Source organism: Balaenoptera physalus (assembly GCF_965194825.1).
Source record: "Balaenoptera physalus genome assembly, chromosome: 3".
Classification (NCBI taxonomy): Eukaryota; Metazoa; Chordata; class Mammalia; order Artiodactyla; family Balaenopteridae; genus Balaenoptera; species Balaenoptera physalus.
In genome coordinates this window covers 146,815,405-146,831,349 of record NC_138890.1, presented here as the reverse complement: position 1 = coordinate 146,831,349, position 15,945 = coordinate 146,815,405, and the positions used below count along the sequence as shown (strand labels likewise).

The 15,945-nt window shown below is 37.8% G+C and overlaps 1 protein-coding gene across 9 annotated transcripts in view; it reads right to left on the bottom strand.

Annotated features, from left to right (window-relative positions):
* CPLANE1 (ciliogenesis and planar polarity effector complex subunit 1) overlaps window positions 1-15,945 on the bottom strand; it is a 124,129-nt gene that overhangs the window by 8,273 nt on the left and 99,911 nt on the right. For all 9 annotated transcript variants that reach the window (XM_082453636.1, XM_082453638.1, XM_082453637.1 and 6 more), the window contains 4 exons: window positions 12,102-12,267; window positions 10,006-10,064; window positions 9,377-9,544; window positions 8,204-8,331 (listed from right to left, as the gene is read on the bottom strand). In XM_082453636.1, the coding sequence (XP_082309762.1) occupies window positions 8,204-8,331; window positions 9,377-9,544; window positions 10,006-10,064; window positions 12,102-12,267 (521 nt within the window). The remainder of the gene's footprint in view (window positions 1-8,203; window positions 8,332-9,376; window positions 9,545-10,005; window positions 10,065-12,101; window positions 12,268-15,945) is intronic.

Here is a 15,945-nt window from a genome sequence, read left to right as displayed (position 1 = left end):
AGATGGCGGAGTAGAAGGACGTGTGCTCATTCCCTCTTGCGAGAGCACCGGAATCACAACTAACTGCTGAACGATCATCGACAGGAAGACACTGGAACTCACCAAAAAAGATAGATACCCCACATCCAAAGACAAAGGAGAAGGTGCAATGAGACGGTAGGAGAGGTGCAATCACAATAAAGTCAAATCCCATAACCACTGGGTGGGCAACTCACAAACTGGAGAACAATTATACCACAGAAGTCCACCCACTGGAGTGAAGGTTCTGAGCCCCACGTCAGTCTTCCCAACCTGGGGGTCTGGCACCAGGAGGAGGAATTCCCAGAGAATCGACTTTGAAGTCTAGCGGGATTTGATTCCAGGACTTCAAAAGAACTGGGGGAAACAGAGACTCCACTCCTGGAGGGCACAAAGTAATGTGCGCACCACGACCCAGGGGGAAGGAGCAGTGACCCCCTAGGAGACTGAATCAGACCTACCTGCTAGTGTTGGAGGGTCTCCTGCAGAGGCGGGGGACAGCTGTGGCTCACCGCGGGGACAAGGACACTGTCAGCAGAAGTTCTGGAAAGTACTCCTTGGCATGAGCCTTCCTGGAGTCCGCCATTAGCCCCATTAAAGAGCCTGTAGGCTCCAGTGCTGGGTCACCTCAGGCCAAGCAACAGGGAGGGAACTCAGCCCCACCCATCAGCAAACAAGCGTATTAAAGTTTTACTGATCTCTGCCCAACAGATCAACACCCAGCTCTACCCACCACCAGTCCCTCCCATCAGGAAATTTGCACAAGCCTCTTAGATAGCCTCATCCACCAGAGGGCAGACAGCAGAAGCAAAAAGAACTACAACCCCACAGCCTGTGGAATGAAAACCACATTCACAGAAAGTTAGACAAAATGAAAAGGCAGAGGACTATGTACCAGATGAAGGAACAAGATAAAACACCAGAAAAAGAACTAAATGAAGTGGAGATAGGCCACCTTCCAGAAAAAGAATTCAGAATAATGACAGTGAAGATTATCCAGGACCTCGGAAGAAGAATGGAGGCAAAGGTCGAGAAGATGCAAGAAATGTTTAACAAAGACCTAGAAGAATTAAAGAACAAACACCTAGAAGAACTAAAGAACGAACAAACAGAGATGAACAATACAATAACTGAAATGAAAATATTCTAGAAGGTATCAATAGCAGAATAACTGACCCAGAAGAATGGATAAGTGACCTGGAAGACAGAATGGTGGAATTCAATGTGGTGGAACAGAAAAAAGAATGAAAAGAGATAAAGACAGCCTAAGAGACCTCTGGGACAACATTAAACGCAACAACATTCGCATTATAGGGGTCCCAGAAGGAGAAGAGAGAGAGAAAGGACCAGAGAAAATATTTGAAGAGATTATAGTCAAAAAGTTCCCTAACATGGGAAAGGAAATAGCCACTCAAGTCCAGGAAGTGCAGAGAGTCCCAGGCAGGATAAACCCAAGGAGAAACACGTCAAGACACACAGCAATCAAATTGACAATAATTAGAGACAAAGAAAAATTATTAAAAGCAAAAAGGGAAAAATGAAAAATAACATACAAGGGTACTCCCATAAGGTTAACAGCTGATTTCTCAGCAGAAACTCTACAAGCCAGAAGGGAGTGGCACGATATATTTAAAGTGATGAAAGGGAAGAACCTACAACCAAGATTACTCTACCCGGCAAGGATCTCTTTCAGCTTTGAGGGAGAAATCAAAAGCTTTACAGACAAGCAAAAGATAAGAGAATTCAGCACCGCCAAACCAGCTCTACAACAAATGCTAAAGGAACTTCTCTTAAGTGGTAAACACAAGACAAGAAAAGGACCTATGAAAACAAACCCAAAACAAACAATTAAGAAAATGGTATTAGGAACAAACATATCGATAATTACCTTAAAGGTGAATGGATTAAATGCTCCAACCAGGAGACACAGGCTCACTGAATGGATACAAAAACAAGACCCATATATATGCTGTCTACAAGAGACCCACTTCAGACCTAGGCACACATACAGACTGAAAGTGAGGGGATGGAAAAAGATATTCCATGCAAATGGAAATCAAAAGAAAGCTGGAGTAGCAATACTCATATCAGATAAAATAGACTTTAAAATAAAGAATGGTACAAGAGACAAGGAAGGACACTACGTAATGGTCAAGGGATCAATCCAGGAAGAAGATATACAACTATAAATATATGTGCACCCAACATAGGAGCACCTCAATACATAAGGCAAATGCTAACAGCTATAAATGAGGAAATTGACAGTAACAGTAATAGTGGGGGACTTTAACACCTCACTGACACCAATGGACAGATCGTCCAGATAGGAAATAAAGAAGGAAACACAAGCTTTAAATGCCACAATAGACCAGACAGATTTAATTGATGATACTTATAGGACATTCCATCCAAAAACAGCAGATTACACTTTCGTTTTTTTATTTTTTATAAATTTATTTATTTATTTATTTTTTACTTTTGGCTGTGTTGGGTCTTCATTGCTGAGTGCAGGCTTTGTCTAGTTGCAGAGAGCGGGGGCTACTCCTCGTTGAGGTGCACAGGCTTCTCACTGCAGTGGCTTCTCTTTGTTGCAGAGCACGGCCTCTAGGCACATGGGCTTCAGTAGGTGTGAAACATGGGCTTCAGCAGTTGAGGCTTGCGGGCTCTAGAGCACAGGCTCAGTAGTTGTGGCGCATGGGCTTAGTTGCTCTGCGGCATGTGGGATCTTCCTGGACCAGGGATCGAACTGTGTCCACTGCATTGGCAGGCAGACTCTTAACCACTGTGCCACCACGGAAGTCCCTACACTTTCTTCTCAAGTGCACACGGAACAATCCAAGAAGAAGATATAACCATTATAAATATATATGCACCCAACATAGGAGCACCCCAATACATAAGGCAACTGCTAACAGCTATAAAAGAAGAAATTGACAGTAACACAATCATAGTGGGGGACTTTAACACCTCACTTACACCAATGGACAGATCATCCAAAATGAAAATAAATAAGGAAACAGAAGCTTTAAATGACACAATAGACCAGATAGATTTAATTGATATATATAGGACATTCCATACAAAAACAGCAGATTACACGTTCTTCTCAAGTGCGCACGGAACATTCTCCAGGATAGATCACATCTTGGGTCACAAATCAAGCCTCAGTAAATTTAAGAAAATTGAAATCATATCAAGCATCTTTTCTGACCACAACGCTATGAGATTAGAAATGAATTACAGAGAAAAAAACGTAAAAAAGACAAACACATGGAGGCTAAACAATACGTTACTAAATAACCAAGAGAACACTGAAGAAATCAAAGAAATAAAAAAATACCTAGACACAAATGACAATGAAAACACGACGACCCAAAACCTATGGGATGCAGCGAAAGCAGTTCTAAGAGGGAAGTTTATAGCTATACAAGCCTACCTAAAGAAACAAGAAAAATCTCAAGTAAACAATCTAACCTTACACCTAAAGAAACTAGAGAAAGAAGAACAAACAAAACCCAAAGTTAGCAGAAGGAAAGAAATCATAAAGATCAGAGCAGAAATAAATGAAATAGAAACAAAGAAAACAATAGCAAACATCAATAAAACTAAAAGTTGGTTCTTTGAGAAGATAAACAAAATTGATAAGCCATTAGCCAGACTCATCAAGAAAAAGAGGGAGAGGACTCAAATCAATAAAATTAGAAATGAAAAAGGAGAAGTTACAACAGACACCGCAGATATACAAAGCATCCTAAGAGACTACTACCAGCAACTCTATGCCAATAAAATGGACAACCTGGAAGAAATGGACAAATTCTTAGAAAGGTATAACCTTCCAAGACTGAACCAGGAAGAAACAGAAAATATGAACAGACCAATCACAAGTAATGAAATTGAAACTGTGACTAAAAATCTTCCAGCAAACAAAAGTCCAGGACCAGATAGCTTCACAGGTGAATTCTATCAAACGTTTAGAGAAGAGCTAACACCTATCCTTCTCAAACTCTTCCAAAAAATTGCAGAGGAAGGAACACTCCCAAACTCATTCCATGAGGCCACCATCACCCTGATACCAAAACCAGACAAAGACACTACAAAAAAAGAAAATTACAGACCAATATCACTGATGAATATAGATGCAAAAATCCTCAACAAAATACTAGCAAACAGAATCCAACAACACATTAAAAGGATCATACACCACGATCAAGTGGGATTTATCCCAGGGATGCAAGGATTCTTCAATATACGCAAATCAATCAATGTGATACACCATATTAACAAACTGAAGGAGAAAAACCATATGATCATCTCAATAGATGCAGAAAAAGCTTTTGACAAAATTCAACACCTATTTATGATAAAAACTCTCCAGAAAGTGGGCATAGAGGGAACCTACCTCAACATAATAAAGGCCATATATGACAAACCCACAGCAAACATCATTCTCAATGGTGAAAAACTGAAAGCATTTCCTCTAAGATCAGGAACGAGACAAGGATGTCCACTCTCACCACTATTATTCAACATAGTTCTGGAAGTCCTAGCCACGGCAATCAGAGAAGAAAAAGAAATAAAAGGAATACAAATTGGAAAAGAAGAAGTAAAACTGTCACTGTTTGCGGATGACATGATACTATACATAGAGAATCCTAAAACTGCCACCAGAAAACTGCTAGAGCTAATTAATGAATATGGTAAAGTTGCAGGATACAAAATTAATGCACAGAAATCTCTTGCATTCCTATACACTAATGATGAAAAATCTGAAAGAGAAATTATGGAAACACTCCCATTTACCATTGCAACAAAAAGAATAAAATACCTAGGAATAAACCTACCTAGGGAGACAAAAGACCTGTATGCAGAAAACTATAAGACACTGATGAAAGAAATTAAAGATGATACCAACAGATGGAGAGATATACCATGTTCTTGGATTGGAAGAATCAACATTGTGAAAATGACTATACTACCCAAAGCAATCTACAGATTCAATGCAATCCCTATCAAATTACCAATGGCATTTTTTACGGAGCTAGAACAAATCATCTTAAAATTTGTATGGAGACACAAAAGACCCCGAATAGCCAAAGCAGTCTTGAGGCAAAAAAATGGAGCTGGAAGAATCAGACTCCCTGACTTCAGACTATACTACAAAGCTACAGTAATCAAGACAATATGGTACTGGCACAAAAACAGAAACATAGATCAATGGAACAAGATAGAAAGCCCAGAGATTAACCCACGCACCTATGGTCAACTAATCTATGACAAAGGAGGCAAGACTATACATTGGAGAAAAGACAGTCTCTTCAACAAGTGGTGCTGGGAAAACTGGACAGCTACATGTAAAAGAATGAAATTAGAATACTCCCTAACACCATACACAAAAATAAACTCAAAATGGATTAGAGACCTAAATATAAGACTGGACACTATAAAACTCTTAGAGGAAAACATAGGAAGAACACTCTTTGACATAAATCCAAGCAAGATCTTTTTTGATCCACCTCCTAGAGTAATGGAAATAAAAACAAAAATAAACAAATGGGACCTAATGAAACTTCAAAGCTTTTGCACAGCAAAGGAAACCATAAACAAGACGAAAAGACAACTCTCAGAATGGGAGAAAATATTTGCAAACGAATCAACGGACAAAGGATTAATCTCCAAAATATATAAACAGCTCATTCAGCTCAATATCAAAGAAACAAACACCCCAATCCAAAAATGGGCAGAAGACCTAAATAGACATTTCTCCAAAGAAGCCATACAGACGGCCACGAAGCACATGAAAAGATGCTCAACATCACTAATTATTAGAGAAATGCAAATCAAAACTACAATGAGGTATCACCTCACTCCTGTTAGAATGGGCATCATCAGAAAATCTACAAACAACAAATGCTGGAGAGGGTGTGGAGAAAAGGGAACCCTCTTGCACTGTCGGTGGGAATGTAAATTGATACAGCCACTATGGAGAACAATATGGAGGTTCCTTAAAAAACTAAAAATAGAATTACCATATGACCCAGCAATCCCACTACTGGGCATATACCCAGAGAAAACTGTAATTCAAAAAGACACATGCACCCCAATGTTCATTGCAGCACTATTTACAATAGCCAGGTCATGGAAGCAACCTAAATGCCCATTGTCAGATGAATAGATAAAGAAGATGTGGTACATATATACAATGGAATATTACTCAGCCATAAAAAGGAACGAAATTGAGTCATTTCTGAGAAGTGGATGGATCTAGAGACTGTCATACAGAGTGAAGTTAAGTCAGAAAGAGAAAAACAAATATCGTATATTAATGCATGTATGTGGAACCTAGAAAAATGGTACAGATGAGCCGGTTTGCAGGGCAGAAGTTGAGACACAGATGTAGAGAATGGACATATGGACACCAAGGGGGGAAAACTGCGGTGGGGTGGGGATGGTGGTGTGCTGAATTGGGCGATTGGGATTGACATGTATACACTGATGTGTATAAAATTGATGCCTAATAAGAACCTACAGTATAAAAAAACAAACAAACAAAACAACTAATACTAAACTTTTTTGGGTTATTTGTATGGAAATATGTTAATATAAATGTTTCAGACATTACATGAAATTTCTAAAAATCTTGTATTTGTATGGAAATATATATGGAAATATGTTAATAAAAAAAATGAAAATATGGATGTTAAAATTCATTACACTGGGTTGGAAGAGCTAAAGAATTAAAATTAGGGATGTCTTCCAAGACACGGAGGGGAGGCATTTAAGGTATACGGGAAATTTTCAAGGCAGGAACGGGAGCGCACGGCACGTGTCTGGAGAACAAGCCTGCAAGTGCTATGGGTCATCCGGATTACACGCGGAAAGGAGGCTAAGGAGGCAGAAGGGGAGGACACCTTAAAGGCCAGGGAGAGGGTGTGGACTCATCTGTGTGGGGTACGGGTCACTGAGGACTTCTGAGTCCCTGGGCAGCAGCAGCACCTCATCAAGCACAGCTCAGCAAGGACAGGTAAGGGGACCACAGAGGGCCAAGGCCTCAGCCCAGCCAAGTGCAAGGTAACAATACAGGCCTGACATTGGGCAGGTCCAAGGAAAAGACATATTTCCACATAATCCAAGACTTTTCCATCTGACATTAAGAAACCATGATTGAAGTTTAAAATCTTTTCCAATTTTGGATATTTCTTTTATTTAATTTTGGTAAATGTATCAGGTATAAAATAAAACTTAAAAATTTTTTTAAATGGTTACTATTTTGAAATTCTAGTTTAAAAAAGGACAGTGTTTTCTTATTATAATTCATCAATCAAAAGCAAGAGTTAACCAAACTATAAAGTTTCATCAAAAAGACTGCAATATATGGATACTTCAATTTTCTCAGTTAACGTGCATACTAAAGTTCAGGTTCTAGGTGTGGAGGCTCTAGACCCAGACTGGGTTTAAATCTAGACTCTACCACTTCCTAGATATCTGATCTTAGGCAGTTATTTCAACTTTCTCTGCCTTGGCCTTCTCTTGTTTAAAATGGGAACATAATAGTACCTTTCTCGCAGAGTTGTAATTCAAGTGCTTAAATGGAACCTGGCACATTAGTTATTATTATACATTCTTAGCTGTATATATGTATACTACATGTTAACTATGATTATACATTTTTAAACAAATAAGTATGTTTTACTTTAGTAATCAAAACCCAAATATGACAAAATAAACTAAAGGAAGGCTAGTAATGAATAACATACTATATCTTCAAATGTGGAAAAGAATATTCAAAAAGGGTAAAAACGATATTATTTCAACCTGCACCTGTTCTATTCCTACTCTATGATATATCCATCCTGAAATCTATCAGAACTTGATTTGTAAAAATGCCTACATCTTCAGCCACACAAAAGAAATAGATTCCCAAATAAGTTGTATCACACAGAATTGACTGTTCAAATTCTATTACAAAAAGGCCATTAGTTTAAAAAGATCCCTAGGGTCTTCTCATTTCAAAGCAATAGAACAAAATCCCAGTACTGCTAACTCTTTATCAATCCCTTGCATTCTGCTGAAATAGAAACTGCTTTTCACTAAGATTTACAACTTTTACTAATGAAAACACAACTTTGGAGACAAGAAAGAATAGGTCCAAATTACACAAGATAAAAAAAAAAGTTTTAAGTCTTACCACATGGCCAAGGTGAGCCTTGAGTCTGCCCCAAAGGTCTCCCCTTTTGGGTATAACTTGGTTTGATGGATATATATCTGACTTTTCCAGGTCTATGTATTGGAAAATTGTGATCATGTCGATTCTCTCTAAAATAGAAATTACACAGTTATTATATTCCTAGAATCTTCTATCAGTGATAAACTACGATATTTCAAAAGATGTAAATTCCAGTTCAGATTAATACATTCATTTTGTACCTCAGTGATGCGTTTAGTATATAATTCTCCTCATATCTCAAACTTCACTCATTTTTTCCCAAAGAAATTGTTTTTATCTCTCTATCCATTTCAAATGCTCTATACATTTGGCAGTTATTTATGTATTAAATACCATGCATTATTCTAGGAAATATTCAAGGAGAGTCTCTGCTCTTTTGATTACATCCCAAATGTCACACACACAAGTAATCTGATTACGTCTAGCTTTGTGTCGGGTAGCATTTCCTCTAGGCTCTTAAGTTACGTGATTATGTTTACAATCCTAATCAATTATTTTGTCAAAGGTGGTAATTTTTAACAACACTATACTGGCAGTTCATTTCCTCCTTATGGGTCATTAACAAATATAATTCTGTGTTTGTTTGCCATATATAAGAAACTTTACACTTGGTTACTTTTCTTTAGTATCTATGTTTAATTAATTCTTGCCTAATGAACTAATATCCAAACCTAATGCAGGTCATTAATTTAAGAAGAAACATATAACAGTATCTACAATTGAATCAGCAACAACTGGGTGGGAAGAAGAGGAAGAAGTGGTAAGCTGGTGATGACTGTCTGTTTCTACAAGAATGGAGCCAAGTAGAGAAACAGGGGAGCAGTTAGGAGGCAAATTACACAAGGAATTATTAACAAAAACTACAGAAAAGAAGACAACAGGATTGAATGGATATAAAAATTGTATTAGGCATACAGAAGTGCTTTGTTATATCTTAATTAGAGATTTAATGCCATTTTTGTCTTTTTCCTTGGTGATTAAAACTAATGAAGACCTCATAATTATGGCACCATTTTCCCCTTCACTTTATTATCATAATTCAGAACAAGTCCACTGAACGTGAGTCACAACAGCGCTTCACACTTATCACGCTTGACATAACCTTGCCAAATGACGTGCCAAACCTTGTCTTACCCTCTTGGAGAAAGGGAGCGTTGCCTTCTGGGAATTTGAGCAGGTCTGGGTTTGTTAGGCAATGGTTTCTGTGCAGTTGCTGGAAGCTGTACTGATTCAGATAACAGTTCATTCATCAGACTGTATGCTTGTGAGATTCGACGACTATAGTGGTCAGAGAGTAGCAATCTTTAGAGAAAGAATTAAACATTTAGTAAAAGAGTCACTTTCAGTTCATATTTCTAGAGGGAACATAGTGTTCAAAGACCACCTAGCATTTATTTTCTTCAATGCATTTCAACACAAATTCAAATTTCAGATTTCTGAAAACCATTAGGAGGTATTATTAAAGGCATCTGTAGTTATGGCCTTTGGGGTATTTTCAAAATGCACATACATGTCTGGATTGGGAGAGGGAGGGGAATAGCAAAAATAAGGTATAAAAATTGAATGGAATAAATAATATTTGAAAGCAAATTCCAAAAAAGGCTATTGGAGTATAATTATTTTCCTTGCAGTTAGCTCCCATAAATTTCTGTTTATCAACAAAAAAGGGACTACTGTGCAAACCAGAATCCCTAAGGCATTATCTATGGCCTCGAGTGAGCAAGCAAGAGAGAGAATGATCAGGGTGCAACCACCAAACTCACCTGTCTTTTTCGTGCTTCATCTTTTGTCTCAGCCTGATTTCCCTTGAGGTCATGTAAAACTGCACAAGAAATAACCAGTTAGTTCATTACTGTTCAGTTCAAATAATTAAACCATTATGACCCTTGGAAAACATGAAAATTCCACTAATATGTTTTAATAGGAAGTTAAAACATAATTTTGTTATTTAGGAAACAGTACAAAACACTGTCATATTTGATGAAGCTTCCTACCCCAGCACAAAATATGAAAATGTTAAATTAAAGCATCATGTAATTAAAATAAAATCCAATTTAATAAATGGAATGCAAAGTCTATTTTAGTAGTTAAACTAATGTATTTTCTCAAAAGGAGAGAGCCTTATCAGCTGCATTTAAAATGGAAAATAGGAAAGTTTTAAGGATGGAGACACCCATACTTTGTACTCTGTCTTATGATTAATCTCACCAAGAGCTTGGTTGATAAAAGCAGAAATGAGTCAGACATTTAAAACCATCACTTTAATGTTTTAAAATGTTTACCAGAAACCTACTATAGTGGGTTCATTGTGACTTGTAAACTCTTCAAAACTTATGCACCATGGGGTAAACTGGCCAACATCAGCTATATGTGTCTTATTCCAGAACATTAAGAGTTACTGTTGAATTACTAATGAGGATAAGTCCTTTCACATACAATGGATTCACTTTCTCAAGGTCCTATACAGTAGTCAACAATAATTTAAGGTCTTACTGATTTCTGATAAAAATGAAAACGAAAATTTTAATTACATTAACCCCTCACTAGTTGCATACCTTTACCCAAATAGAAGCTAAAAATAAACAATTATCTGCGATACTGAAGGGGATGTCACAAAGTCTATGAACAAAACAGTCCCAATGCCCTCAGAGTTCATTTATTCTAAATTTGGATACAATTCTAACCATCTGGGGAATCTGCTTGGCTGACAGGGAGGGCGATATGCAAACTCACCCTCCGTGGGGTGGAGAGCACACATATACACACACACTGTAAGATTCTGGTCTTCGAGTAGCCCTGAAGGTCATTACCATGACCCCAGAGCTATCAACAAAATGTTACCTAACATCAGCATGCTCTCTCCAGACACAGGTAAGTAAATTACACTCTTTAAATAATAGTTCACCTACTTTTGCACCATTTGGTGCTGAAATGTGACAACCTTATCTGGAAAATTCACTTACAGAATATGTTCCCCTCATGATGCTGAAAAAAAATGAAGTGCTATTATATTTTATTTCAGATGACAAAGTAAAAGATAAACTATAATCCAAGTGTAATCTAAATGTGAGTTTCACAGTTATGTAATCATCAAAGTAACACTGCTTTGTTTCACCTTCTGAAGAAAAACACTTCTGACCTGACCATGGTGATGTCCATAGTCAGGGCTCAGGAAACGAAAGATGACAGTTTAAAGGACAGTTGAAACACACACACAGAAGGGCCACTGTTCTGTTGGTTCATAACTGGACCATACTTTAATAGATTTTTTTTGTAGATAACTTATGGAGAGAAAATTGATTTTTAAAATAGCTTTACTACACACACAGTTGTTCAACTGCCACTGACTTTCATTGAAAATTAAGGGAGTGACTCCAACTGGTCACCCAACCCCTCGACCTCTTCATTCGGTTAAAATGCTAGAGCCACGGGACTTCCCTGGCTGTCCAGTGGTTAAGACTCTGTGCTCCCAATGCAGGGGGCCCGGGTTCAATCCCTGCTCAGGGAACTATATCCCACACGCAGCAACTAAGAGCCCGCATGCCGCAACTAAGACCTGGCACAGCCAAATAAATAAATTAATTAATTAATAAAAAATAAAATAAAATGCTAGAGCCATAATTAGCCTCAGAGAGAAAAAATAATTTAAGATAGTTCAATAGAACATGGTTTGTAGAATTCCCTGCTACATTTTGTTAAGGTAATTTCTTAACTTTTCCAGACTTAAGTAAAATGCTGACTTTTCTATCAAATAAAAAAATGCATCCAAATTATGTTAATCCTTTTCTTGAATACTTGCCAGGAAAAAAATTACAGATATTCTGTGATAATTCCATTACCCTGGATACCGCAGACTTACTGGGTTGCTCCTGGGGCAGAAAGGATGATGTTCTTGCCCTCTCTTCTCTGCTAGCTGAGTTAAGTACTCTGCCATTCTTTCTTTTCGTTTTCTTTTCATCCAGACTTGAATCTCTTTTCTCTCCTTCTCAGTTCTTTGTGGACGTCTACCAGAGGAATGCTGAATCCTAAGAAATTTAACCAGCAGGGCATCACTTGATGTTAAATTTGTTATGGAGATAAAAAGTATCACAACTAAATACTGCTTCTTTGGACAGATTCTGCCCCATCTTGAAGAGTCATACACTCATGATGTCTAATCAACTTGCTACAACCTGTCCCCTGAAATCCACTGACAATGATCTCAGGTCACTGACAGCCTCTTCAGTCTTCATCTTACTGCACTTCTCTATAAATTTGGTACAACTGGCTTCTCCTTCCTGCTTTAAACTCTCTCTTACCTGGGTCTTTCTCTAACTCTCAAAACACGATGCAGCCTCTTAAATTGGTGCCTTTCTTCTCTGCTCACCATGAGATATTAATGTCTTTAAAGGTTCTGGTTTGGATTTCTTCACTTATAATCTATTTCTGGACTATCTCAATCACTTCCAAAACTTATACTACAGACATGACTTCTAAACTGATGCTTCTCTGGATCTGGCCTCACGTTCCTGCCCAGGCCACACCTCCCAAGGGCCGACCCGAGCTAATGACCGAGCGTGGCAGGGATGTTGTGGCTGGCCCCGATCTACAGAGACAGGACTCCTCTGATGGGCGATATTGGCATGATGTCTCACCACTGACCCAGCTGAAACACGCTTAGAGCTATACTATACTCGGGGATTGCTTACCCAACCCTCTCTCCTTCACAGGCAGCGGTCAGAACTGCATTGGGGTCTGATGCCTCGCCCCACTTCTGATTTTTCCCTTCACAGGCATTTCTCTCAGTAAATCTTTTGTACATCTAATCCCATCTTGGCTTCTACACAAAGAGTACTGAGAGTGGCCCCAAAAAACAGGTGCTGTAGACGGGGATTTGGGGCAGACTCATCACCCAGTATGCGAAGAAGACACCATCCTAACTGGAAGATGGGTCATGGATACAGACGATATGGCTGATACTGAACACCTGCTTTCCTTCTGAGAGACTGGACTCTTTGTACATGCCAGGCAGAGGGTACCCTACCCAACCAGCCCCCAATGAATGAATAAGCCAAAAGGCATATGTATCCCAAAGAAGCATTAGTAGAAGAGGCAGCCTTCATTCTATCAGGAACGAGTTCTTGGCCCAGGAAAGGCTACAAGGAAAAACATTTTAACCTAATGTTCCAAGGCAAAGCTATTTAAAATGTATTCTAAGGGTTCATATTTAGGGTAAAGTACTACGAAATAAATCATTAATCCTTCTAAGAAGAAATAGGATTAAATTTATGTTGTACTCAGAGTGATGAGACCTTGGGAAAACTCAAAGGATACAGATGTGCTGTATTAGTTAAATAAACCAGTCTATATATATTGGAGGAGGGGGAGGAATGACACATACACATCACAAAATGTATTTACAAAGAAAAAAATCTATTTTAAGCTTTGAATTTGTTTCTTAAAAAATCAGAAAATTAGAAATCAATTAGAAATCAAATACAGGAAAAACAAACGGTAAAAAACACAAATACATGGAGGCTAAACTGCACTGCTAAATAACCAAGAGATCACTGAAGAAATCAAAAAATAAAAAAATACCTAGAAACAAATGACAACAAAAACACGATGATCCAAAACCTCTGGGATGCAGCAAAAGCAATTCTAAGAGGGAAGTTTATAGCAATTCAAGCTCACCTCAAAAAATAAGCAAAACCTCAAATAAACAATCTAACCTTACACCTAAAGCAACTAGAAAAAGAAGAACAAAGAAAACCCAAAGTCAGTAGAAGGAAAGAAATCATAAATATAAGAGCAGAAATAAATGAAATAGAAACAAAGAAAACAATAGCAAAGATCAATAAAACTAAAAGTTGGTTCTTAGAGAAGATAAACAAAATTTATAAACCCTTAGCCAGACTCATCAAGAAAACAAGGGAGAGGACTCAAATCAATAAAATTAGAAATGAAAAAGGAGAGATTACAACTGACACTGCAGAAATACAAAGGATCATAAGGGACTACTACAAGCAACTGTATGCCAACAGAATGGACAACCTGGAAGAAATGGACAAATTCTTGGAAAGGTATAACTTTCCAAGATTGAACCAGGAAGAATTAGAAAATATAAACAGACCAATCACAGGTAATGAAATTGAAACTGTAATTAAAAATCTTCCAACAAACAAAAGTCCAGGAAGAGATGGCTTCACAGGCGAATTCTATCAAACGTTTAGAAAAGAGTTTTAACACCTATCTTTCTCAAACTCTTCCAAAAAATTGCAGAGGAAGGAACACTCCCAAACTCGTTCTACGGGACCACCGTCACCCTGATACCAAAACCAGACAAAGATATCACAAAAAAAGAAAACTACAGACCAATATCACTGATGAATATAGACACAAAAAATCCTCAACAAAATACTAGCAAACAGAATCCAGCAACAGATTAAAAAGATCATACACCATGATGAAGTGGGATTTATCCCAGGGATGCAAGGATTCTGCAATATACACAAAACAATCAATGTGATACACCATATTAACAAATTAAAGAATAAAAACCATATGATAATCTCAGTAGATGCAGGAAAAGCTTCTGACAAAATTCAACTCCCATTTATGATACAAACTTTCCAGAAAGTGGGCACTGGGGGAACCTAACTCAACATAATACAGGCCATATACGATAAAGCCACAGCAAACATCATTCTCAATGGTGAAAAACTGAAAGCATTTCCTCTAAGATCAGGAACAAGACAAGGATGTCCACTCTCGCCACTCTTATTCAACATAGTATTGGAAGTCCTAGCCACAGCAATCAGAGAAGAAAAAGAAATAAAAGGAATACAACTGGAAAAGAAGAAGTAAAACTGTCACTGTTTGCAGATGACATGATACTATACATAGAAAATCCTAAAGATGGCACCAGAAAACTACTGGAACTAATCAATGAATTTGGTAAGTTTCCAGGATACAGCATTAATGCACAGAAATCTCTGGCATTTGTATACACTAACAATGAAAGATCAGAAAGAGAAATTAAGGAAACAATCCCATTTACCATCGCAACAAAAAGAGTAAAATACCTCGGAATAAACCTACCTAAGGAGGCAAAAGACCTGTACTCAGAAAACTATAAAACACTGATGAAAGAAATCAAAGATGACATAAACAGATGGAGAGATATACCATGCTCCTGGATTGGAAGAATCAATGTTGTGAAAATGACTATACTGCCCAAAGCAATCTATAGGTTCAATGCAATCCCTATCAAATTACCAATGCCATTTTTCACAGAACTAGAATGAGAAATTTTACAATTTGTATGGAAACAAAGAAGACCCCGAATAGCCAAAGCAATCGTGAGAAAGAAAAACGGAGCTGGGGGAATCAGGCTCCCTGACTTCAGACTACACTACAAAGCTACAGTAATCAAGACAATATGGTACTGGCACAAAAACAGAAATACAGATCAATGGAACAGGATAGAAAGCCCAGAGATAAACCCACGCACATATGGTCACCTTATCTTTGACAAAGGAGGCAAGAACATACATGGAGAAAAGACAGCCTTTTCAATAAGTGGTGCAGGGAAAACTGGACAGCTACATGTAAAAGAATGAAATTAGAACACTCCCTAACACCATACACAAAAATAAACTCAAAATGGATTAAAGACCTAAATGTAAGGCCAGACACTATAAAACTCTTAGAGGAAAACATAG